Source organism: Malaclemys terrapin, chromosome 14 (assembly GCF_027887155.1).
Source record: "Malaclemys terrapin pileata isolate rMalTer1 chromosome 14, rMalTer1.hap1, whole genome shotgun sequence".
NCBI classification, from domain to species: Eukaryota; Metazoa; Chordata; order Testudines; family Emydidae; genus Malaclemys; species Malaclemys terrapin.
Genome location: NC_071518.1, coordinates 4771624 through 4796069, shown reverse-complemented (window position 1 = coordinate 4796069; position 24446 = coordinate 4771624). Strand labels below are relative to the sequence as shown.

Sequence of the window (24446 nt, the reverse complement as noted above, 5' to 3'; positions counted from 1 at the left end):
GTCAACTGAGTCGGGCCAGCCCCGGACGTGCTGTGGGTCTCTTAGTGCAGCGTAGACGTACCCAATAACTAGTGGGCCTAGAGTCGGGCTGGAGACCAGGCACTGGGCTGCTGGTCCGTTACCGACCTGGACTCTGACATCCCCCCAGCTGGCAGGACTGAGTGCAACTGGCCCTTCCAGACACCCGCAGCGCGGTATGGCACACGGGAGCCACCCCTGGGAGCAGAGATACGCTGCCCTGTTCCCTGAAAGCCTGGCAAATGCCTCCCTTTTGGATTGGGTTGGAGCTCCCCCTTGTGGCAGATTGGATCCATACCGGTGTCGGTGTGGTGGGGAGAATGTATGAACTGTGGGATGTGGATAGAGCAGGGGGGCTCAACCTGTTTATCATTGTGGGCCGCAGTCTGAGAACCAGAGCACCCCCCCCAAGCCCCTCAACAATCCCCTATGCCTAGTGCCCCTGCCCAGAGCCGGGCCAGGAGCAGAGCCTGGGTGCTGGGCCGGGTAGCCAGCACCCAGACCCCCGCGTGGGACCGGGCAGCTGGACCCTGGACCCTGCAGCAGGGCCAGACACCGGACCCCAGGACCCCACGGCATGGGGCTGGGCAGCCTGCAGCCAGACCCGATCCCTGGATAGGAACCCCACCTAAAACCTGGGGGTGCTGCAGAACCCTAGCAAAACTCTAGATCCCAGAGCCCGCCACCCACTCAATGCCCAGAACGCCCCCCCCACCTACTACAGACCCACTCCCGCCCCCCTGCAGCACTCACCAGCCCCTTGCTGGCAGAAACGCTCCTGCAGGCTGCCTGACTCGCTCTTCCCCACAGCCAGCCCCGCCCCTGCCTGACCAGTGCCACACAGTTTGAATAGTTTTTAGCACACAGCTGGGCCTCGTGCACCTGGCTGAGAACCACTGGGATACAACCAGCTTGGGGCCCAGTTCTGCACCAGTTTGGCTATTCTGGGTGCGGGGGGGGTGGTGATTTTCTACCCACCTAGTACAATCAGGGTAGCCCCTAGTATGCATGCTGTTCTAGCCATACAGAAGAGCCTTCTGTTTGTAACCCTGCCCTTACAGGAATAAGCCATGCTGGTATGAATGAGTCCATGCCAGGGGGTTGTACCAGGGTAGCCATCCCACTATAGTGAAAGTGATACCGCTTCTGGGGGCAGACAGGAGTTGGGAGCGGAAAGAGATGGGATCCGTCGAGGAAGGTCTGCTAAGGAAGCTAAGTCGTCACTGGGTGAGAGGCAAAGTAGTGTCATGTCTCAAATGGACTGGGAGACGGACTGCAAAGAGCAGGGTTAAATGGTCCCTTTTCACCTGGGCAAAGGCGTTACCAGCGGGGCCTCCAGGTTCCAGGCTAGGTCCCACGGGGTTGATATGTTCATTAGCAATCTGGCAAGGGGAGGGAACCGGGAGACAGGAAAATTTCCCAAAGACACCAAGTGATTTGAGCTAGTCGGTGCCAGAGAAGCGTGAGAGGAACGTCAGAGAGACCTGAGCAAGCCAAAGGGTGGGCAACAGGATGGCAAATCCAGCCGGGTTGAGGAATTCCCAACAGGCCAAGGCCAGTGGGGGGAGGGGGCAGCTACGGGGCCAGGAAAGCTCAGAGAATCAAGCTCAGGGTCACCATAGCAAGCTCCGGGCTCCCTTCTTTGTTTCCTCGGCAGGTGCCCGTCTCTGGGCTCCCACATGCCATTTCCACTGAGCTTCTGGCCCCAACGTTTCTGGGGTTTGATGCCTCTCTGGGCAGCAGCAGCAGGGCCCCAGAGGCCAGGCACCTCGTCCTGCACATCCCCAAACACAGTGCAGTCTGGCTCCTCTTTCACGGCTTGTACCCAGCTGGCTGGTGGGGGCAGGGCTGGGGGCTGTACCCCTCCAATCGTCATCACCGCTTCACAGGTGGAACGCTCTTCTCAGTCCGTCCCTTCATCTCCTGCGTCGCGATCCTCACCTGAACGGCTCCCTGCCTTCTGCAGCAAGCCCTGCTCCCCACCGTGTGTCCCACCAAATACCCCTCCGCCGCCCACACCCAGGGGACTATTTCTCTCTCCTCTCTCTGCGGTGCTGCCACAGACCCAAGCACCCTCAGCACTCTGTGCTTACGGGTGCCAACACGAAAGCAGGGGTGGAGTTGGGGAAACACTGGAAGACCCAAGTGTTGGGTCTCAGCTGGCTTGTGCTGCACTCCAGGGTAAGGGAAAGGGGCATCCTCACCCATCCCCACTCAGACACGGGGGCTTCTGCAGGCCAGAGCTCCTCCCTGCCCTGCAGCTTTACCCCTGGCCTGGTGCTTGAGGCCTCCAGGCCTGTGTGTTGCCAGCCCAGCTGTAATTAGCAGCCCCACAGCTTGTTCTCCCCTTCATTAGAAACTGTAAATGCGGTGAAACAGGAGTGGAGCCCAGCCCCTTCCATTGGGTTCTGCAGCAGAGGGATCCCTTCCTGTGGGTAGAGCCCTGCAAATCCGCGGGTATGCGCTTTATAGCCGCGGATGCGGGTATCCATGGACCATTTCTGCAGATAGCAGAGTGGATGCGGATACAAATTTTGTATCCAGGGCTCTGACGGTAAGAGCCGGATGGGCAGCTGTGAGGAACCGGGGCACAGACCCTCCACCTGCCCTGACTGGAGGGCCAGGGAGACAAGGACAGGGCCGGGGGCAGGTGGAGGGTCCTCTACGGTGCCCCACAGCTCCCGCCTGGGTCTTACCGTGGCCAGGCTGCAACTCCGAGCCCCCTCCAACCCCTGCCGGAGCCGGGTTGGGGAGAGCCACGCTGGAAGCTTTGGGGCGCCTGGGTCCCTCCACCTCCCCTGGGTGGGGGAGCTGGGGGGGCAGGGACACCGGTGGGGAGCAGGGACATGGGTTGGTGGGGGGGCAGCTTGGAGCCGCAGCCATGGTAAGAGCCAGGCAGGCAGCTGTGGGGAGCCGTGGTGGACCCCGGCCAGCTCCACAGATCACCCCCCTCCCACTCTCCAGGCCAGCGTGGAGCCCAGCCGGGAGCCGCGGGGGACTCTCCACCTGCCCACCATGCGGGGATGGGGAGGCTGAGAGCAGCCCCCAGCTGTGTCCCCACCCCCCAGGCTCCCCGCCCAACCGAGAGCAGGTGGAGGGTCCGTGACTCCGCACGGGCTCCCCACAGCTGCACGTGTGACTCCCCCTGACCGGGCTCCCGCAGGAGGGTGCCTCAGAGCTGCACCCCGGCCACAGTAAGTAGAGCCCTGCAAATCCACGGATGTCTGCGGATCGCGGATAGGATGCCGAGACACATTTCTGTATCCGCTCAGGGCTCTAACTGTCAGAACTGCAGGTGAGTGAATGGATGGGTGGGGGTGGGGGTAGATGGCGGGATGGACATGTGGGGAGTAGATAGGGGGTGGATGGGTGTGGGGATGGGTGGATAGGTGTGGGGTGTAGATGGCTGGGTGGAGGTGTGGGGGGTTGGTGTCTGGATGGATGGGTGTGGGGGATGGATGGATGGATGTGTGGGGGTGTTGATGGCTGGGTGGAGGTGAGGGGATGACGGGGGATGGGGGTGGGGGGTAGATGGCTGGGTGGAGGTGTGGGGGGTAGATGGTTGGGTGGAGGTGTGGGGGGTTGGTGTCTGGATGGATGGGTGTGGGGGATAGATGGATGGATGTGTGGGGGTGTTGATGGCTGGGTGGAGGTGAGGGGATGACGGGGGATGGGGGTGGGGGGGTAGATAGCTGGGTGGAGGTGTGGGGGGTAGATGGTTGGGTGGAGGTGTGGGGATGATGGGTGGATGGGATGGGGTGGGGGTATATGGTGAGGTGAAGGTGTTGTGGGGTAGATGGCTGGGTGGAGGTGTGGGGCTGATGGGTGGATGGAGTGGGTGGTATATGGTGAGGTGAAGGTGTGGAGGGTAGATGGCTGGGTGGAGGTGTGGGGATGGCTGGGTGGATGGGGGTGGGGATGGGTAGGTGGATGGAGTTTTCCCCTGTCTTTGATCTCCCTTCTTAAAGACGGCATGTTGCAAACAGTATCAATTTGCCACAATGACTGACGCTCCCCTTCCCCCACCAGTTAGTGCAGAGTCGCCCCCGCTCTCCCTCCCCCTCCCCCCGGCTAGTTCTTGGGGAGCCTGGGTAACTAACTGCCCTTCCAGACCTCACACCCCAGCCCTCGGTGGAATGCAGAAAGCAGGGTCTCACTTGCCATTTCTTTTCCCCGCTTCTCAGCGAGTAGCTCCTCCAGGTGCCACCCTAAACCCATTGTCTCCCACCCCTGGGGCAGCCCCCCACCTGCCCACTGTGGGGCTTCTCAACTGTTTGCCCAGCTCAGTGGGCTTGGTACGTGCACCATGCCTGGGACAGGGGCTAGAGCCATGAGATTCCTCATGTAATAGTCCTTGGCCTCCCGTCTCACCAAGGGGCCTGACTGCACCTGGTGGCAGGCTCACCGGGTCAGCTGAGGAGCATGGCACCATGCCCCGGGGTGCATTTTAGAAGCTGCATTAGGAGACGGACTCAGCTGCTCCAGTGCCTTGTTGGAGTCCCTGGCAGCCGGATCCATGCGCAAAACACTTCTTCACCTGAGCATGGTGTTGCCACCTGCAGCTGGGAGGAAGAAAGACCCAGTCGAAGGGAGAGAGATCCATGCTTAGGTCCTTCACGTGCCCAGCAGCAGAAAGTCTGCCCTGTGGGAGGCCCAGGGCTGGCTGGGGCAGAGAGATGCACTGATTCATAGCTATTTCCAGGAACCCCCATGCCGGTAGAGATCCGAGGACATCCTGGCAGGGGGTCAGCGTTTTGTAGTTGCAGGGGTGAGGGCAGCATATGGAATATCAGAGCTGGCTCTTCAGGGAGCCCAGAGCAGCTCAGAGTCTGTGTCCCATCTGCACCACAGGCTGGGTTTTCTCAGGGTGATCCCAGCAAGTCATGGGGCTGTTGTTTGTAGAATCCTTGACAGAGTCTTCCGGAGTCTGCCTGCTCCCAATTAGGAAGAACGAGGCTGAGTTTAGTGACTCCCTGAGGCCTGGATCTACCTGTGGGGCTGGACGGGAGGTGGTGCTGTCAGGGGCCAGACCAGCCCTCAGCACTGGCTGGAAAAACCCCCAGGAACAGCCAAGGTGAAGGGACCCTCTAAGCATACCTCCTCTCGCCCTGACACGCCCCCCACTCCTCCTGATCTCCCCTGGCATAGCACTTGTGAGGGGGGCTCGTGTGAGGGGGAAGTGGTTCCCTATGCTGGTAATATTCCCTGCAGGTTCACACCTGCTTTATGGCCCTTTTCATGGGCAGAGCCGGCGCAGAGACATCTCAGAGCAAGGATGAATTGGCCCCATTGGAGCAAACCAGGCCTTTTCTGTGATTGTCACCCCGGGTACCTTGGGTTTAGGTCAGTGTCTCAGCACAGAGAGTCTCCTAATGCTCAGAATTAAGCTCAGTCAAAAATATTGACGACTAATCAATTCCCATTGGCTTGTAAATTACAGACCCTGACTGCCGTTTAAATACCACCCAAACATCCAGGCCCGTTCCGGAGCCCCTCAGACCTCTGGGATGCTGTAACAAGGAAAGGAGAATGGCCCGAGCCCAGCATACAGTGTGGAAGGTGAAATAAAAAAAAGCAAAACCCAGGCTGTTTTCCCTGAAACAAAATGCTGCAGGCTATGGGAAACTCCAGCCGTCAATGGTACGCTAACCACCGTCACTTCCAGATGGAGCAGCACCTGAGGGTTTTATCTTCAAACCCTTCAGGGGGCCACTCTGCAAAAATTCAGTGTGAACAGAGGCAGAAGAACTGAACAGTTCACAGTGAACCAAACCAAGACACTCTGTTCCTCTACCAGGCCTCTTCTACACTGGGGTTTCGGCCCCTGGGATAGCTGCCCGGGTGCAAACCCCTCGTGTTGACACAAGTTGCAGTGGCATAAATCATGTCTGCACTCAGGGTTTTCCCAGTGCAGCTACCTGATGGTTAAAACCTCAGGGCCAAATTCTCTGCTGATGTAAACTGGCACAGCGTTATTTGGATTCAGCCCCCAGTGTAGACAAGGCCTCAGATACAGTTGAGCCTGGGCACCAATGATCAGATCTGGATTACGAGCTGCCTAATCCCAAGGCCGGGGCTGGGAGTGTTTGGATGCGGATCCTGGAGCTTGACTTTCTTTTGTACCAAAGAAGATAAAGGTGGAGAGGATCCAGTTATAGGCACCAAGGGAAAACACCCTCCTGTGCCACGTTCCCGGCCTTGGGTACATCACTCTTCACGCCATCTATCCATCCATTCCCACTTGCGTCTGAAGGGTGAGATTTGAATTCTCAGCTTTACAGGGAACACTTTTAAAATAAACAAACACTGACGGGCAGTCCTTGACACCATGAAGAACAATAAGATAGCACCAAGGGGCTGAGCTGGTGTGGTCCCAGGATAACCAGGTAACTAGCCAATGGGTTAATAAGCTCCAAAGGGCCCTGACCCACCAGACACTCCCCCACATCCTGCTGCAGTCTCTCATAGCTGGGTTTCTCGGATCTAAGCATCGCCCAGGGCTGGAGCTCCATCAGGGGAGACAGAGAGTGTGAGTAAAGCCATGGTGAAAGTGTCAGAAATCTCACCCCAGACCTGACACGCAGCATCACCTCATATTCCAGTTCTGAGCATCCCAAAACACGCATCCCAGTCCTGAGCCACAGCCCCCTCAGCTCTTCTAAATCAATGGTGGGAGAAATTACCAATGGTTAGAGCAGGGGCAGAGAGTCAGGTGAGCTGTGTTTTATGCCTGGCCATGTCACTGACCTGCTGGGTGGCCTATGCAAGTGTCTTAACCTCTGTCTCCTTCTGTTTTCCCATCTGTAAATACAGACATTTGCTGTGACTATGTTAATTCCGCCCCCAATAGATAGTATCCTGACATCCTTCCCTCTTTGCACCCGTGCATTGCTTTTATAACTTAGTGCATGCATGTCTCCACTACCATGTGCTGCTTTAACACCACATGTACCTTCTCTCTTTTCAAACACAAGGATACTGTGATATGCTAGCTCTGTGTCTAACAATCCACAGAGAATTGGTGGCCACATGGAATCGTAAGGTCAGATTCTGTGAGGTGCTGAGCATAAACCGATCACCTGGCACGTTCAGGACTTTAATGATGAATGGGGGGTGATTACCTTCAGTATTTGTCTATTCAGGAATTTGTAAAATCCTTATTTGCATGGTGTGCTTGACTGGAAAGCAGGCCCACCACTACACAACTGTCACTGAGACATTCTCGGGTTTGTGATCGCTAACAGAATGAAGCTCTGTGTTATGGAACGATGATGCCATCTGCCTTTCCGTCTTTCCCAGGGCTATCATGACAGAGGCAGAGTTAAGATGATTTGGGTTCCTTGCTTGATAACTACATTTAACTTTAACTCTGCATTTCTATGGGATGTTTTTTGTTTTGTTTAACTTTAACATTCTTGAAAGACAATACACACACAGACTTCTGCTCTGGCCTGCAGTCTGTGTGCTCCTAGCACCTGCTGTTGTGCTGCATAAGCATTGGGTTTCATTGTTGCATTGACCCCTATGCGTTGTGGTGTGCTGCATTGCCTTGCCTTTCAGTGCATGGTGGGGGGATCGGGGTGGTGCAGGGTGTTATGTAGCATTGAACTCTCTGGCAATACAGCGGGGTGCAGGGCACCGTCGCATGTGGTATGTCACTCTGCGTGTGAATGAATGGTTGGATCACACACACACACTGCCCTCTCCCCCGAGCCTGCTACACACACACACACTGCCCACCCCCCCGAGCCTGCTACACACACACACACACTGCCCACTCCCCCCCAGCCTACTACACACACACACTGCCTGCCCCAGCACACACACACTGCCCACCCCCCCGAGCCTGCTACACACACACACACACACTGCCCACCCCCCCCGAGCCTGCTACACACACACACACTGCCCACTCCCCCCCAGCCTACTACACACACACACTGCCTGCCCCAGCACACACACACTGCCCACCCCCCCCGAGCCTGCTACACACACACACACTGCCCTCTCCCCCCCTAGCCTACTACACACACATACACTGCCTGCCCTCGAGCCTGCTACACACACACACACTACCCACCCCCCAGCCTGCTACACACACACACACACACACACACTGCCCACTCCCCCCCAGCCTACTACACACACACATACACTGCCTGCCCTCGAGCCTGCTACACACACACACACACTGCCCACTCCCCCCAGCCTGCTACACACACACGGCCCACTCCCCCCCAGCCTACTACACACACACTGCCCTCTCCCCCCCCTAACCTGCTACACACACACACTGCCTGCCCCAGCACACACATACTGCCCACCCCCCCCCGAGCCTGCTGCACACACACATACACTGCCTGCCCTCGAGCCTGCTACACACACACACACACACACTGCCCACTCCCCCCAGCCTGCTACACACACACTGCCCACTCCCCCCAGCCTGCTACACACACACTGCCCACTCCCCCCCAGCCTACTACACACACACACTGCCTGCCCCAGCACACACACACTGCCTGCCCCTCGAGCCTGCTACACACACACACACTACCCACCCTCCAGCCTGCTACACACACACTGCCTGCCCCAGCACACATACAGTGCCCACCTTCCCGAGCCTGCTACACACACACACACACACTGCCCACCCCCCCCGAGCCTGCTACACACACACACACTGCCCTCTCCCCCCCTAGCCTACTACACACACATACACTGCCTGCCCTCGAGCCTGCTACACACACACACACTACCCACCCCCCAGCCTGCTACACACACACACACACACACTGCCCACTCCCCCCCAGCCTACTACACACACACATACACTGCCTGCCCTCGAGCCTGCTACACACACACACACACTGCCCACTCCCCCCAGCCTGCTACACACACACGGCCCACTCCCCCCCAGCCTACTACACACACACTGCCCTCTCCCCCCCCTAACCTGCTACACACACACACTGCCTGCCCCAGCACACACATACTGCCCACCCCCCCCCGAGCCTGCTGCACACACACATACACTGCCTGCCCTCGAGCCTGCTACACACACACACACACACTGCCCACTCCCCCCAGCCTGCTACACACACACTGCCCACTCCCCCCAGCCTGCTACACACACACTGCCCACTCCCCCCCAGCCTACTACACACACACACTGCCTGCCCCAGCACACACACACTGCCTGCCCCTCGAGCCTGCTACACACACACACACACACTACCCACCCTCCAGCCTGCTACACACACACTGCCTGCCCCAGCACACATACAGTGCCCACCTTCCCGAGCCTGCTACACACACACACACACACTGCCCACCCCCCCCGAGCCTGCTACACACACACACACTGCCCTCTCCCCCCCTAGCCTACTACACACACATACACTGCCTGCCCTCGAGCCTGCTACACACACACACACTACCCACCCCCCAGCCTGCTACACACACACACACACACACTGCCCACTCCCCCCCAGCCTACTACACACACACATACACTGCCTGCCCTCGAGCCTGCTACACACACACACACACTGCCCACTCCCCCCAGCCTGCTACACACACACGGCCCACTCCCCCCCAGCCTACTACACACACACTGCCCTCTCCCCCCCCTAACCTGCTACACACACACACTGCCTGCCCCAGCACACACATACTGCCCACCCCCCCCCGAGCCTGCTGCACACACACATACACTGCCTGCCCTCGAGCCTGCTACACACACACACACACACTGCCCACTCCCCCCAGCCTGCTACACACACACTGCCCACTCCCCCCAGCCTGCTACACACACACTGCCTTCCCCCCCCCCCCCCCTCCGCGAGCCTGCTACACACACACACTGACAGCCCCTTCTACACACACGCTGCCTGGTGCCGCTGCCCCTTTAAGGCCGGCCGGGTGGGGGCGGGGGCGCCCCGCTCCGGGAGGCTGTCGCGTTCCGATGATGTCACACAATGGCCGCCCTGCGCCGCCGCCGCGAGTAGAGGCCCCGTCCCGCGCCGCCCGCGCCGAGAGCCGGAGCCGCCTCCCCCACCCGCCTCGGAGGCGCTGCCGCTCCCCCTCCCCCGCCCCGCGCGAGCCGCCCGCCCCCGCCCAGGTGAGGAGCCGGGGGGCGGCCTAGCCGCCGGGGGGGTCCAGGGAGCCGGGCGCCGGGGGGGCCGCGCCGGGCTCCGGCCCCCGGGCAGGGGGAGGGGCTGGGCCCTTGGCGCGGGGCGGGCCCGACTCCCAGGATGGAGGGCGGGGGGAGGACCTGGCCCCGCATGGGGATGGTGCGGGCAGCGGAGGGGCTCGGGGCTACAGGGGAGCCTGACCCTGAGGGGGGGGGCTGCAGTGGGGCTGTGAGCCCCAGGCTGGGAGGATCGGGGTCTGGGCGGTACGGGGGGGGCCTTACTCCAGGTGGGGAGGGGGACACCAGGAGGGATCTGGTTCCCCTCCCCAGGACGGGGTTGAAGGGAGGAAGCTGTATGGAGAGGCGGGGACCTGCGGGCTGAGTGGGTTTGAGGGGCTAAGTGAGAGGGGTGAGACATTGGGGGCTGCAATAGGATCTGACTGGGGTGGGGTTGCAGGCTGTCCTGACCATGGGTGGGCAGTGGAGGTTTAGGGCAGGGTTGTGCTGCATGTCAGGGGTTCTCAACCTTTTTCCTTCTGAGCCCCCTTCTCCCCCACCCCGAACATGCTGTAAGAACTCCACAGCCCACCTGTGCCACAATAACTGGTTTTCTGCATAAAAAAGCCAGGGACCGAGTTAAGAGGTAGCAAGCAGGATATTTGCCTGAGGCCCCATGAAGCTACATTGCTCAGGTGTTGGCTTCAGCCCTGGGCTTCAGGTCCATACTGTGGGGCTTTGGCTTTCTACCCTGGCCCCCAGCAAGTCTAATGCTGGCCCTGCTTGGTGGCTCCCCTGAAAGATGCTTGTGCCCCCCCCTTCCAGGGGGCCCTGGAGCCCTGGTTGAGAACCACAGCGGCACCCAAGTGACTAGGTACAGTTGGTATCTGGGGAAGGTGAGGGTCTGAGCTAGCATACCCACTGGTAAATATATGGGGAGATGATGGATTATTTAAACTGGACAGCTTGTTCAGAATTGTGGATAGATGCAAAGTGACCTTAAGTGAGGCAAAGGAAAAAGCATTACTGTTGAAAACCCTTCAGGGCTGTCTGGAAAACATGCTCTCCGGAAATCCAGATGCTGCTCTCTATGCTTTTAATGCATAATGTTTTACATCTAAACTTGTTTTTCTCTTGTCGCTTCTCGTGACATTGCATATGTGGATTTGTTTTAGAATGATTTTTGCATATTAGGAACATACCGGTAGGTGTTGTGTTACTGAACTCATAAATTAGATGCTCTAACCCTTTTGTTTAGAATGGTAGTCTTTGCAATATAGATATCTATTCCCTGTTGGGTTGTTTCATCTGCACAGTGAAACAGTAGCACTAAGGCCTCTCCATGGTACAGCTGTTTCTAGGTTGAGTTCCCTGAGCAGTGTGGACAGGGTTTTTTCCTTAGAATTGTGCTCCGGAGTTACTCACTGACTTGATTTTCAGAAAAATCTGTCAGCAGTGGTTCAACTCTTTTGAAACAGTTGTTACTAGCACTGTTCCAGCAGTAGTATGAACTAGGTCAAATGTGTGAATTCTTTCTCCTGATCTTCACAGGGTTTATCCAGAGTGTGGAAAGAGGTTAAGAGCTCTTCCTAGTGTAAACAAACTTACTAACCATCTCACTCAACTTATTTTAATGCAGTTTAACTCTAAAACCTAATTATTAATGAATAATGTACTTAATAAGCTTAACAAATTCATTTATTCTCTGTAGTTAGACTGATGTGCCAATAGTTTAAAGTGGGACTTTCACAGATATTAGAAAAGCTTTGCATGGTCCAACAGTAGCAGCTACAAGATTATGGGAGAGGTAGACTAAAGGAGACCCCTAACAATTGTTTCAGCAGGTAGGGGGCTGCCTCTCCCACAACCTCCTAGCCGTACTGAGGAGGGGTGTCTTCTAATTGTTTCTCCCTCAACTTCTGTTTTATAAGGTGTCCTTCTCTCCAGAGCCTGGCTCTGATGCTCAGAGCTTTCTGAAGTCCCCAGAATGAAATTGACCTGTTTCACTGATGGCTCATGGAATTCCAATATTGAAATTGACAATACTCTGATCAGTTTCCACTTTGCTGTAGTTTGGAGAGCCTGAGCAGTTGCAGAGATGCTGGAGCTGAGGGAGACATTACTTCATGGGCTTATACTTTGTTCATGTTTGGAAGGTTTTCTTTTCAATAATGATGGTTAAACCTTTTTTTTTAATGAAAGTTTAGGTTCTGTGGAAATTGATGACATTTGCCCAAGAAAGCTTTTCTATTAGTCCCAGGAGACTGGGTTTTTCAAACATTTGCTTAAATAGATTTTAGTGTATCTAGGACAAAACCGTTTTCAGCATGGTTACAGAAAGCATTCTTAAGACCTGATGACAGCAACTTACTGTTTTCAGCACCAGTTCAGTGGACTTACTGCTAACAGATTGTTTTCAGCAGCTGGGTTTGCTATTGTAGGCAAAGCTTAACTTTCTGTAGATTTAATTGAATATACTACTTAAATAGTTGTACCTTTTAACCAGTTTCTGTCAAATACTGCTCAAATAATGGAATTTTCCTTCTGCAGAAAGAGAGCTCTAGCGACAGATTTTGATTAACACCTACTTTAAGACCGCTTGTCCAAATAAGAAATGTACATCTCCAGCAATTTAAAACATCTTGGTTAAAAGTGGATAAATTCTGCCCTTAGTCATGTGGACAGCTCCTGTTGATTTCACTGGGATATGCATACAGCAAGAGAGGACTGAATTTAGCACTATTTCTTGTAAAAGGCATTGACAAGGGCCCTGAGCCCAGAACACTAAGTTACCTTAAATTCCATTGTTTTTATTTGTTCTCTAAACTATTTCCAGTAGATACTTCTGTCTAAACTATTTCCCTTATACACTTAACTCCACACAATGAGGGGAACAGTGTTAGTTAGAATCCAGCCTCTCTGTTCGGTGTACCTGTCAAACTGTGCTGCAGTAACTCAAGAACATGAGTACGAACCTCAGGACAGACTGTTAAGAAGCAGGTTACAAACCCCAATTGGATGAGAATTCTATACTTAGTTTTCCCCAACCGTTTATTAAGTGTAAACTCCTCAGGCACCATAACAGCCTAACTATGAAGTCACACTCAGTCCTCTTGGGTATTCCGATCTATCTTGCCATCCAGGTAACCTTGCCTTTGTGGTAGATAGTCTTTTGCATCAAAAATCACAATAATATTCAGTGTTGTATTCAGGTCCCAGGATATTAGAGACAAGGTGGATGAGGCAATATCTTTTATTGGACCAACTTCTGTTGGTGGGAGAGACAAATTGAACTCTTTGTAAGCTCGAAAGCATGTCTCTGTCACCAACAGAAGTTGGTCCAATAGAAGATATTGCCACACCCACCTTGTCTCTCCTTTGACATTGTTACTTTTCCAGACAATAGGAGTTGAGCATAGTCTTGAGCACGGGACCAGAATCTTGGAATTCCTGAGTTCTAATCTAGGCTCTGTTGCCTTGGGCAAGTCAGGTTAAAAATCATATTTCAAAAAATAACATCCTTATGTTATGAACAGTACTTTACAAATTATTTCCATTTTATTAATCAAAATCTTTTCACTAGTTAAGCTGTTTTTTATTGCATTTGGTAATTGTTTCCATTTCCAAATTTCAATGTGAAATTTCTCCTGCATAGCTCCAATGCTGTCTTGTTTAACTTGCAAAAGTGCAGAAGAATACTTTTGTATTAAAAAAAATCTATTGCAATTTTTTTTAAAGAACATTTTTATTGGTCTTTGGTTGGTACAAGTTTATTTTAACATACCAGAAGTGGGATAAATATGAACAGACTGCCCTTTTCACCTCTCCTCAGTAAGCAGATCCGTTTTATGTACTGTAAAAATGAGGATAACTTAAATACCTTGCAGTGATAGTCTGAGGGTTTGTTCATATTTACATCCAAAAACCTACATTAAAACAACACTGAGTTTGCAAAGTCAAACACTCAAAAGTTAGGAAATGTCAGAACTCAGGTTGTCCATGCAACCTTAATTTTGCCACCTCTTGCATCTGCATTATGATAGTCTTTTATTGCATGATCACATTCTATTTTTTTCCCCTCAGGATATCTGCCTCATTCAGTGCACAGGATGGGCCCGCTTTGGGGATGAATCAGGACTGTGTAGTGAATGAGGCTTTTTGCCTTTCGCATCCCTGCGTCATGTGTCACAGATCTGGAACATGTATAGTGAATGAGGCAGGGGATTGCAGGAAAAGAAGAATGTCACTGTAGCAAATTGGATTCTATCCCCGCCTCTGCCACAGAATTCCTATGTGATAGGCAAGTCACTTAAACCAAAGTTTCCATAGGTAGCCATTGTGTTCCTCATTTTCTGGGTACCGAACATGAGACACTTAGGGTCAAAGTTACGGAAATGCTGAGCACTCACAGTTGCAGCTGAGTCACTGGGAGCTCTGCTCTGAATAGGCAGACCCTTGGCATCTCAAATTGGGGACCCTACATTTGTGCCACACTTTTGACGTCACCCTTCTGCAGTCAGGTCAAACGGTTTCCTCCTTTATGTTGCCTGGCTTGGAGGGAGGAAGGTAGAGGCTTTGAAAGCAAAGGAGAGACAGTCTCCCTGCTTTCAGTTCTGGTGCCACAACCCTTGGCAGCAAGGGAGGTGCAATTGACGGTCCTGCTCAGCCTCTGCACCCTTGCTATGGAACATGTTCAGTTGCTCTGTGGGGATAACACATGCACAGTCCAGTCACATGTAGAAACTGTGAAGGATGCAGAATGCTCAGTGCAGGCAGAATCTTAGGAGAATTTAGCTCCCAAAGTCTAGCAAGTCTCTACTGAGTGTATGTGAACTAGATTTTTTTCAAAGGCTAATAACTTGGCTAAACGTGGGTGAATTCTCATGGGGACAGCAAAAGGTACATCCCTGGCACCAGAACAACCCTGCCTGCCAAATTTAAAATCCCAGATCCAATGCATGAAGGCATTTTTTTTAACTTGAGTGAAACCAACATTTTTCTACAATCCCATTCTCAGAAACAACTGAAATGTTTTAGATAAAACTTTCAAGGGAAAAACAAAAACAAAACCCCAGCCTGGTTCAGGCACTGATTCAGGTTAAAGTTTGGCAAAGTTACAGGCAACTGAAAACAGGGTTTTCTAATGGAAAAAGTCAGGCGACCTTAAACAGAGGTGGCCCCACCCATAAATTATGAAGTGGTTTTGAAGTGCGTTAAGTTGAAGGTAGTATTTTATTAATTGGTTTATTGCCACATAACTCTAGGTTATAAATCCTGTAGCATTATATGTGGATTGGTAATCCCCCCCCAAATCCATTTGTATTTCTCACAAATTTGCCTTTAACCCGTTATAAACTGGGCCAATTTTGTAGCATGAGGTTCAGAGTTCTTCCTTTTCTTTGAACAGATCTGTTTAGTTCACCTCCACGGTATAAGCAAGGCTCTCAGCCAGTCACAATGCATCTCTTCCTGTCCTATCAGACTTCTGTAATACTGCTCCAAATAAAACTGTTGTGGCGTTAGCACAGCTCCCTCACTTGCTTTCCCTCCAGTCCTCTGGACCTGTTTGGGGAATCTGAGAACTTGGAGACAAGTGTGTCATCTAGGGCCTAGGCATCGCCACGTCAGCCAGGGCAGGATTGATTGCTCTGGTAGGGTGGTAAATGCTGTCAATCTAAACTTCTTGGAGTAAAGTTTAGGCAGGGATTTTCACTAACCTTCCTTTCACTGAAAGAACAACAGATAGTGGCCTACAAGGAGAATGATGGCCACTCCGGTCCCCATGTTAGTATAAAAAATTGTTGTACCATTTTATCTCCCCACTTTTTTCCTGGTTCTAGTTTCACCTTGTGATTCCTGTGGTGGGTTTTCTTGATTTCCATATAGTTGCTTGTAGCATGATAATCACAGCATTCGTTCGTCTGGGCATAGTTTTTCTATTGTACTGGTGAACTGAGGCAGAGTGATGGCCATGGAGACTGACCAGCTGACTGAACTGAGGGCTCTCTGTGTATCCACGTAACAGCAGGCAATGCAAGCTTCCCATGTGCGCTGCCTCATCAAAGTAGCCTTAGAGATGACCCAGCAGACGAGGTTTGAGGCCTGTTGCTGAGGATCGATATGGGGAAACTTGCAATGCTGCTGTTGGGAAGCAGGAAATATGTAATGAACTAACATGAACACTTGCCTTTGTGAATGTTGTTATTAAAGACAGCACTGGTTTTATATACATTTGTCCCTTCCATCACTTCTTAGTGGAGCTCAACAGGAGAGAGAGGTACTAGGACTAGACTGTGATTTTGTTGAAGTTTTAATAACAGCCAGCAGAGGTGAACATTTGTACTCAGCAGCTAAATTGATAAAATGAGCACAAGCACATTTTCTCCCACTCCCTTCATATCCCCTAACCCGCATCCTCTTTTGAAACAACTCGTTTGCAGCAGGTTAGAAAACAAATAAATTCCCCTATCTCATCTTTGCTTGACAGTTTGTACGTTTCTCCAGGCCTGTTAATGTTGACCTTTTATGTGAGATGTAACCAATTGTAAGTAAATTGCCATGCATGTGCTGGAAAGGGTAATTTCTCAGGCAGTTAGATAATTAAAATGGTCATAGAACTGTTCTTACAGAAAGTAACAATTTGTGACTGACATTTGAGTTCAGCAGCAACCTTTAAATGTTTTTGAAAGCACAATTTATTTGAAATCTGTCCCATAACATACGGAACTGTCCAGCGCTGCAATTAGCAGGAAGCAATTAGCTATGTTTTTATTGAGTTTTTAATTTCTTAATAAAATCACAAAGTTGGTCATTTGAGGAAGTTCTGTGTGCTGAGAAACACTAGAAGCTACTACTAAAATGTCTTTACCATAATCTCAGTGGTAAACTGGGCTGACTGGGAGTGAGAGCGATCCGGGCAGGGGGGGCTCCTGGAAGAAGGCACAAAAACAAAAGTCGGGGGAAACTAAGGCTCTTTTGTTGCTGTTTTTAACAGATGAGGAAACTGAGAAACCCAAGCTAAGCAACTTGCCCAAACCAACATAGCAAATCGGTAGCAAGGATTGGAGTTTAAGTTCCTGGCTTCCTCTCCTGGGCTCTAACTACTAAACCATGTTGCCTGTAACACCCTTCCTGTCCCATTTCAGTGCTGAGATCCAAGTTCCATAATAATCAGCCAGGGTTTGGTGTTGAAAATTCGGAGACTTGTTTTTTCAGTCTTAAAATCTGTTTAGATTTCATGGCAGTCTGCTTGACCACTAGTGACCTAGCATGCCCCTGTCATCGTCAATTGCCTACCGCTAAGGTAAATGGCAGTCTCTTTTGCTACAATCTGGGTCAAAGAAACTCAGTAGTGAAGAGTGAGTGAGCTTGCTGTGGATCAGGAGAGGAGAAAATACTGCACAGCTGACTGGTGGTGGTAACTCTTTTTCTTCACACAGAAGTAGAATTAATGGATACAAACTGTTTGAAGGAGACATGGGTTGTCTCCTTAAAGAAGCTCCCTTCTGCTTGGTTTAATATAATATTTTATACGTGTAGCATCTTGCATTTGAAGGGTTTAAATGTAAACCATGAAAATCTGGCACTTTATGCAGCTCTCAACTGCAGTTGTTCCACAAAGTGAACAAGCTTTCAGTGATCTATAATGGAGATGAATCCGTTGAGTGAAGCATGATGCATATTTTGGGGGATGGAATCGGTCTGTGAGGGAATTTAATAAAACTGATTTGCAATCCCATGATTTTTCTTTCAGCTATAAAGGTACCTTAACAAGCCTAATACCAGGTCTCCTCTTGACTTCTAACCTCTGCCTCCTGCCCTCCCAAACCTACGTTATTATAGAGCGCTTTCACAAAGAAAAGTCAGACTGTGTGTGCGCGCGTGCATCTGTGTGTGTTTTTAATAAAAAATTAATGGTGAATTTAGTAGTTTGGAAAAGCGTTAGATTGACAGTGCTGGGAACTTAAAGCCTCTGTTTAATCATGCCAGAGGTACAGGATGGAGAACTACAGTACAAACTTCCCCATGCTACACCATTAGTTTGCCTCTCCAGCATTCTGGAGGAGTAACCTCTATACCCAGTTTAGACCCATGCCCATTCAGTCCTGGGCTGCTTCTGAGACTGCCAACTGGTGCCAGTTATTGTGGTGTGTCTGGTGATATGTACTTTGTTCTCAGGGTTAAGGTAACTGCATAGAGTACCAAAGAGCTATCAAATGGTAACAACTTTACCTGGAGGTCAGAAGACCTATACCTCTTTATCAGTTCCCTGGGCCATCCAGTCCCCTATAAAGTCAGCCTTCTCCTTTGTGGAACACGAATGCGTTTGATGTATTACTTCTGAAATGCCTTCTGCCTTGCCTCTTGTCATTACTGTACTTATCTTTTCTATTATAAGCAGAGACCTAATTTTTTAAATGTTCATATTGAACATACAAAAAAAGACACGATGCAGCACATGGATATATTTGATATTGAAATGTTTACTTAAAGATATTTTGGATACAATGTTACTATATAGAGAGGGTGGTGCTTAGACATAGTTTTGCATTCTAAATTTAACTTTTTTAAACGTTTCTTAATAATCTAAACCAGTCACACATACACACAGTTCTCATTTTGTCTTTGCTCTGACCAATATATATATAGCTGATTTTACCAAAATTCATTACAATTTGTGTTCCAGGTTATCGGAGTAGCTGCACCATCCATTGCTCCCGTTTACTTCAGATAGATTTGTGGGAACTAAGCACTTCTGAAATCAGACCCTGAATGTATAGAGCTCACCCACGTCTTGCTGAAATACAGCTACCTCTGGGGTGGAACGCAGCAGCCATTTTACACCAGCAGTGCTGTCCGCCACTTTTAGGGGGAGATGTGAAAAATAACTTATCCAGTTGAAATGAGAGGGGAATTACTTTAGGTAGACCGAATGTGATTATCTTTGGATCTTTAACTATGTCTGGTTAGGTCTTCTATATTACATGTCATCCCAAAGCTGCAGCATATCACCATGCTGAGGTTCTAGTTAAGTATCGTCTTCTAGGGAAGAGTACCACACCGTTTCTTGCAGCATCTGGAATTTTTTTGGGACGTCGCCTATCCAAGTAGTGATCTGGCCTGACCCTGTGTAGCTTGGAAAACAGGTGAAATCCTAGTCTGAGGTTGTATCTGTGCATGCACAAGGTGTAGCATCCTGTTTAAGTAATCAGTCTTCGACAGTACTGGAATAAACAGTTTAAGATGTTTGGATATTTAAACTTCTTTCGGTCCGCGGAGTAAGCTGAGACCATCTGTAGTCTCTTCTTTATTAATATATTAAGATAAGCCCTGACCATGCATTCAGGCAACACCACCTCCAGTAGAAAGAGACAAACTGGATTCCTGTATTTTATACGAGTGAGGACGGTTTTTGTTCCACATACTAAACGTATTGTGTTTGCCCTTAGCAGACTAGCAAGTACTGATGGATGTTTCCGACAGCCCTGAGCAACACCCCTGCTCTCCCGAAGAGGAGGACCAGCAGCTCTCAGACGACGAAATCCTGAAAGAGAGTGGCTCAGATCGGGAACTGGATGGAGAGGGTCATGGCAACATTTTGGAGGAAGAGGAAGAGGAGGATGCGGCCAGGGGACTGAGTCAGGGCGAAGAGGAGAACCACTCAGATGAGGAGGACCATTTAAGTGAAACCAAGTCTCAGGACTCTGACAATAATGAGCAGAGCAGGGAGCTGAAGAGCTCTCCGTGTCACAAGGAGGAGGAGGAAGACCGGACAATTGATCTTGGAGACGAAGCATCCTCTGTCACTCGGGAACTGGATGAGCATGAATTGGACTACGATGAGGAGGTTCCCGAGGAGCCAAGTGCTGCTGTTCCAGAGGATGAGGCAGAGAAGGCGGGGGGTGAGGATGACGAGGAGGAGGAGAAGGGAGACGATGCACCCGAGGACGAGAAGAAATCCAACAGTAAAAGCGACGATGAAAAGGATGGCCAGGATCCCCTCAAAGAGAAGAAGAAAGAGGAAGATGATGGAGAAATTGATGATGGCGAGATTGATGTAAGTTTGAGTTTCCCTTAGGGGAGGGAATTCAGCAGTGCCTGTGTGGGGTGGGGAAATGTGGTGTTCTGCCCTTGGAGTCAGAATTAGCTGGCTCTTAGGCTGTCGTGCCCTGAACATCTGTCATATTTGATGTGAATATCTACAGTAGCTTTTTTTTTGGCCTAATTTATGGCCTCTACCGACTGTAGGCTCTCAAACTGTCCATCACTGCCCATTCCTCACGAGCTCCGGTTATGCCCCAGCATATAAATGAGATGCATGTTTCTGAAAAGGGAGGCCTGCTGTGTACATAACTGTGACTTCAGTTGCTGTGTACTCTGGAAAAGCCTGTTGTGCACAACAGCTGTAAAGATGTCTCAAGTTAAACTTGATCCTGATCAGTGCACAGGGTCTCCAGAGCTTCAGATTTCTACCTTTGCTCGCAAAGGACTTTTGGGTAATGCTAGCACTAGTTAGCCAACTAGGCGCTTACAAGCTATGCCATCAGTTGTACATTGTTAACCGACCAGGCTATAATGGGTCCTGCGGATGGGATATCCGGCCTGTGTGGCAAACCCACGTGCTTAAAATAGATTGTATTTGTTTGTATGGCAATAGTGCCTTAAAACCCTCGTCATGGATCAGGACTCCATTGTGCTAGGCACTGTACAAACAACATAACAAAAATCGCTGACACTAGAAGTAAGTTGTTGTCTGCCGCTTTGGTGATGCACACTTCCTGTGGTGACTGATCTGAGTTTATACTCAAAGGCAAAGTGACCGATCCCATTAGGAATTGTGGTCAATAGCGCTTACTTCGTACTTTGTGCCCAGAGTGCTGCATAGCGGCACTCTTCAGTCACCGTGTGTAATGTTAGTGCCATTTTACAGGTGGAGGAGAATGAATTGGTGGTGAAATGACTTTCTCAATACCACAGATCAGGGCCTAGAACCCTTCCTATGGGCTCCCAGTCTTGTATGTAGACCACACTTCACTCTGACTATTGGGAGCGTAAGACAGCATTTAAAATATAAAAGCCGGGTGGTTAGCATTAATTCCTCTATGTCAGACCCAAGTGCAATTTCTTGGCTCTGTTTCTTGTTCCCCGTGCAAGAGGTGCAACTGGGCAGGGAAAGTTTGTCACTGCAGCACCACTTGATAAGCAAGCAAGGAAGCAATGGGTTTGGAAAGGAGTCATTTCTAGTCGTACTCAGCCAAAGAAGGTTGCCCAAACCTGAGAGCTAGGAGGTCAGGGTAGAAAAGTAGGATGTTCTCTGCTGACGACTAAAGGAGAGGAAGTTAATTGGAGGAGACATACAAAATAATAGTCTGTCGTTTCAATTTGTTTTTCAGTTGGGCTGCAGCTGGCAGTGACATTTTTTGAAAAAGAGGTTCATATCGGAGTGGAAACTGTGTAGACCAGCATTAGCTGAAGTTAGCATAGAACGCAAATTATGCATTGATGTCTGGCTGAACTACCCCATTGTGATAAAATGTTCAGGAAACTTGTGTGAATGACAGAGGATTTAGCTTATTAGGGCTTCTTCAAAAAGACCTCAAGTCCTTTTTTAATCAAGTAGAAGTGTGTCCTAAAGCTTGTAGGAAGAATACAGTAACAAAAATGATCTTTCCTGCATTGACCACCTGTCTTTGTTTTGATCAGTGGAATGGCTCAATTCTTAGCCCAAAGGTCTGAACAAAACTGCTCACACCCCAATCAGCAATCCTCTGACAAATATCTTGAATTTTCTTTATCGGGTTAATCATGTGCTTTGGCTAACTCAGTGGTCAGGATCACATGTTTCCTCAAATGTTCTGCTCATTGTGGAAGGTGATCTGATAAAATACATTATATATTTTCAAACGACTCAAATGTTGTGACTCAGTTTCACTCCAGGTTAAACCAGGGATGGGCAAAATACAGCCCGCGGGCCGGATCTGGCCCCTCTAACATTTCTGTCCAGCCCGCCAGGCTCTTTGGCTGCCCCCTCGTGATCTCCAGGCCGCTAAAAGTCCTTCAGCGTAGCGGGGCACTCAGGCAGGCTGCCTGCCTGCCGTGACCCCACGCCATTCCTGGAAGCAGACGGCTGCTGCTAGCATGTCTCTGCGCGCCCCTGGCGGAAACCGGCCAATGGGAACTACGGGGGTGGCGCTTGCGGCCGCGGGCAGCACACAGACCCCCACTGTCCCCCTCCCCCCAAGGGGCGCGCAGAGATGTGCCAGCAGCAGCCAGCCGCAGCCACTTCCGGGAGCGGAATGGAGCTATGGCATGCAGGCAGCCTGCCTGAGCCCTGCTGTCCTGCTGGCTGGGAGCTGCCTGTGGTAAGTGCCTCCCAGCCAGAGCCTGCACCCCACACCTCCTCCTGCACCCCAATCCCCTGCCCCAGGTCAGAGCCCCCTCCTGCACCCCAATCCCCTGCCCCAGCCCAGAGCCGCCTCCTGAACCAAACTCCCTCCCAGCGCCCACAGCCATCACTCTCTCCTGCACCCCAACACTCTGCACCAGCCCAGAGCTCCGCCTAGACCCCCTCCATTAATATAGTAGAAATGTACGGCCCGTGACGACTTACCAACATTCGTGGAGTGGCCTCCTGCAAAAATTATTGCCCACCCTAGGTTAGACTTTCTATGTTCTATATTACCTGAAATCCTTGTGGTGGGAGAACCCAAGCAATTAAATTTACTGGATCCCTAAAATCATTTCAGAATAACTTTTCACATGTATCTTGATACAATGCTAAAGTGTTCCTCCCGATTGCTAGGGATTCCTGGGAACGCTGTCCACACTAATATGCAAGATGAATTTGCACTCTGAATGGCTTTCCTATATTAGCTTATCATGGGGATCCCAGCTGTCTGATTCTCGTTAGACCACACAGAATTAAATACTCTCTCTTTTGTTCAAGCACTAGGTTTGCAAAGATTTCGCACAGTTCTATTGAAAGGAGCTGCGTTAAGCTGGCTATTCCATTCACATTATGTTGAATGCAAGACCCATCTTTTATGGGGGGAGGGGGATGTTAATTTGTCTGCAGTTTATGCTGTTTGCAGACATTTTTAGCTTGATGGGGAAGAAAAGCTAGCACAAGATTTAAACACATACACCATTTGCAGGCATTTTTTAAAAGGAGCTCTGGCCTGAGAGAATCTCGAAAGGAATAGAGTGGAAGAGATATTAAACAATGGATCCCTGGAGAGCTGGGTTATCCAGAGCCAAGTGGACATTTCTCCTGGTTTCCAGCTGTTATGTTGCTAAAAATACATAAAACGCTTTCCCCATATAACTTTTCCATGGAGGTAATCACTGTAGTTGCTACAGGGATGTCATGATTGCCAGTGAGAGGGAAGGTGTCCACAAGACACACTCTCTATTAAGATGTGTTCCACAGTATGGCAATATTTGCATCTCTTTGAGGTAGAGAAGTTGGGAGAGGCAAGGTAAGGTTCCAACACCTTTTTGGGTGCATCTACACTGCAGCTGGGCCTGTGCTTCCCAGAATGAGGAAACAGACGCACACTAGGTCTGCTTCAGCTAGCACGCTCAAAATAGCAGTGTAACCAGGGGTCACGTGGGCAACGGCTTCGGCTTGTTGCTGGAGAACGTACCCAGGATGTCCAGATGTGTTAGTGGGCAGGTGGCTAGCCTGAGCCACTGCCTGAGCCACTGCTGGCTGTGCTGCTATTTTTAGCATGCAAGCTTGAGGAGAGCTAGCACACGTCCATCTGCCCAAGCTGGGAAGCACGCTCCCAGCTGCATAGTAGACATAAATCCTATTTGGATGTCTGATCTTCCAGGATGACTAATCTTGAAGGTAACTTGGAGAGCTTCTATGCACTCCATCTTCCTAAGGTTCTCCATGTGCTGCATCCTGGCTCTCAATTTCTGCTGAGTTCCATTATAAACCACGCTGCTTTATGACTCAACGCTGAACTCCTGAGCGGTGTTAAAAAATAAAAGGGTAGGAATGGTGGAGAAGGGAGTGTGATTCAACTGCTGCAACAGGGGACTATGAAAACAACAGACTTAACTTCCTCCCTGAAAGGCTGTTCATGAGATTCTGTCACTACACACGATAGAGGCATATTCAAATGAGTGTTATAACACAGCAATTTTCCTCTGGAACTTAATATGTAGGTTCCCAACATCTGTATCAGCTCTCCTCATCAGTCACTCTTTCGGGCTGGTCTGTGTACAAGAGTCACAGCATTGTAATTAAACATGCATTTTTAAATTGATAAACTAAAGGAGGGACTCA

At 50.6% G+C, this 24446-nt stretch overlaps 1 protein-coding gene across 4 annotated transcripts in view; it reads left to right on the top strand.

Annotated features, from left to right (window-relative positions):
- Positions 1-10096: 10096 nt before the first annotated feature.
- ZC3H18 (zinc finger CCCH-type containing 18) overlaps positions 10097-24446 on the top strand; it is a 61677-nt gene continuing 47327 nt past the window's right edge. For 3 of the 4 annotated variants that reach the window (XM_054049146.1, XM_054049145.1, XM_054049143.1), the window contains exons 1-2: positions 10097-10141; positions 19603-20207. In XM_054049146.1, coding sequence (XP_053905121.1) covers positions 19617-20207 — 591 coding nt within the window. In that variant the 5' untranslated portion in view covers positions 10097-10141; positions 19603-19616. Of the gene's footprint in view, positions 10142-19599; positions 20208-24446 lie in introns of all 4 variants that reach the window. The other variant, XM_054049144.1, reaches the window with a different exon arrangement.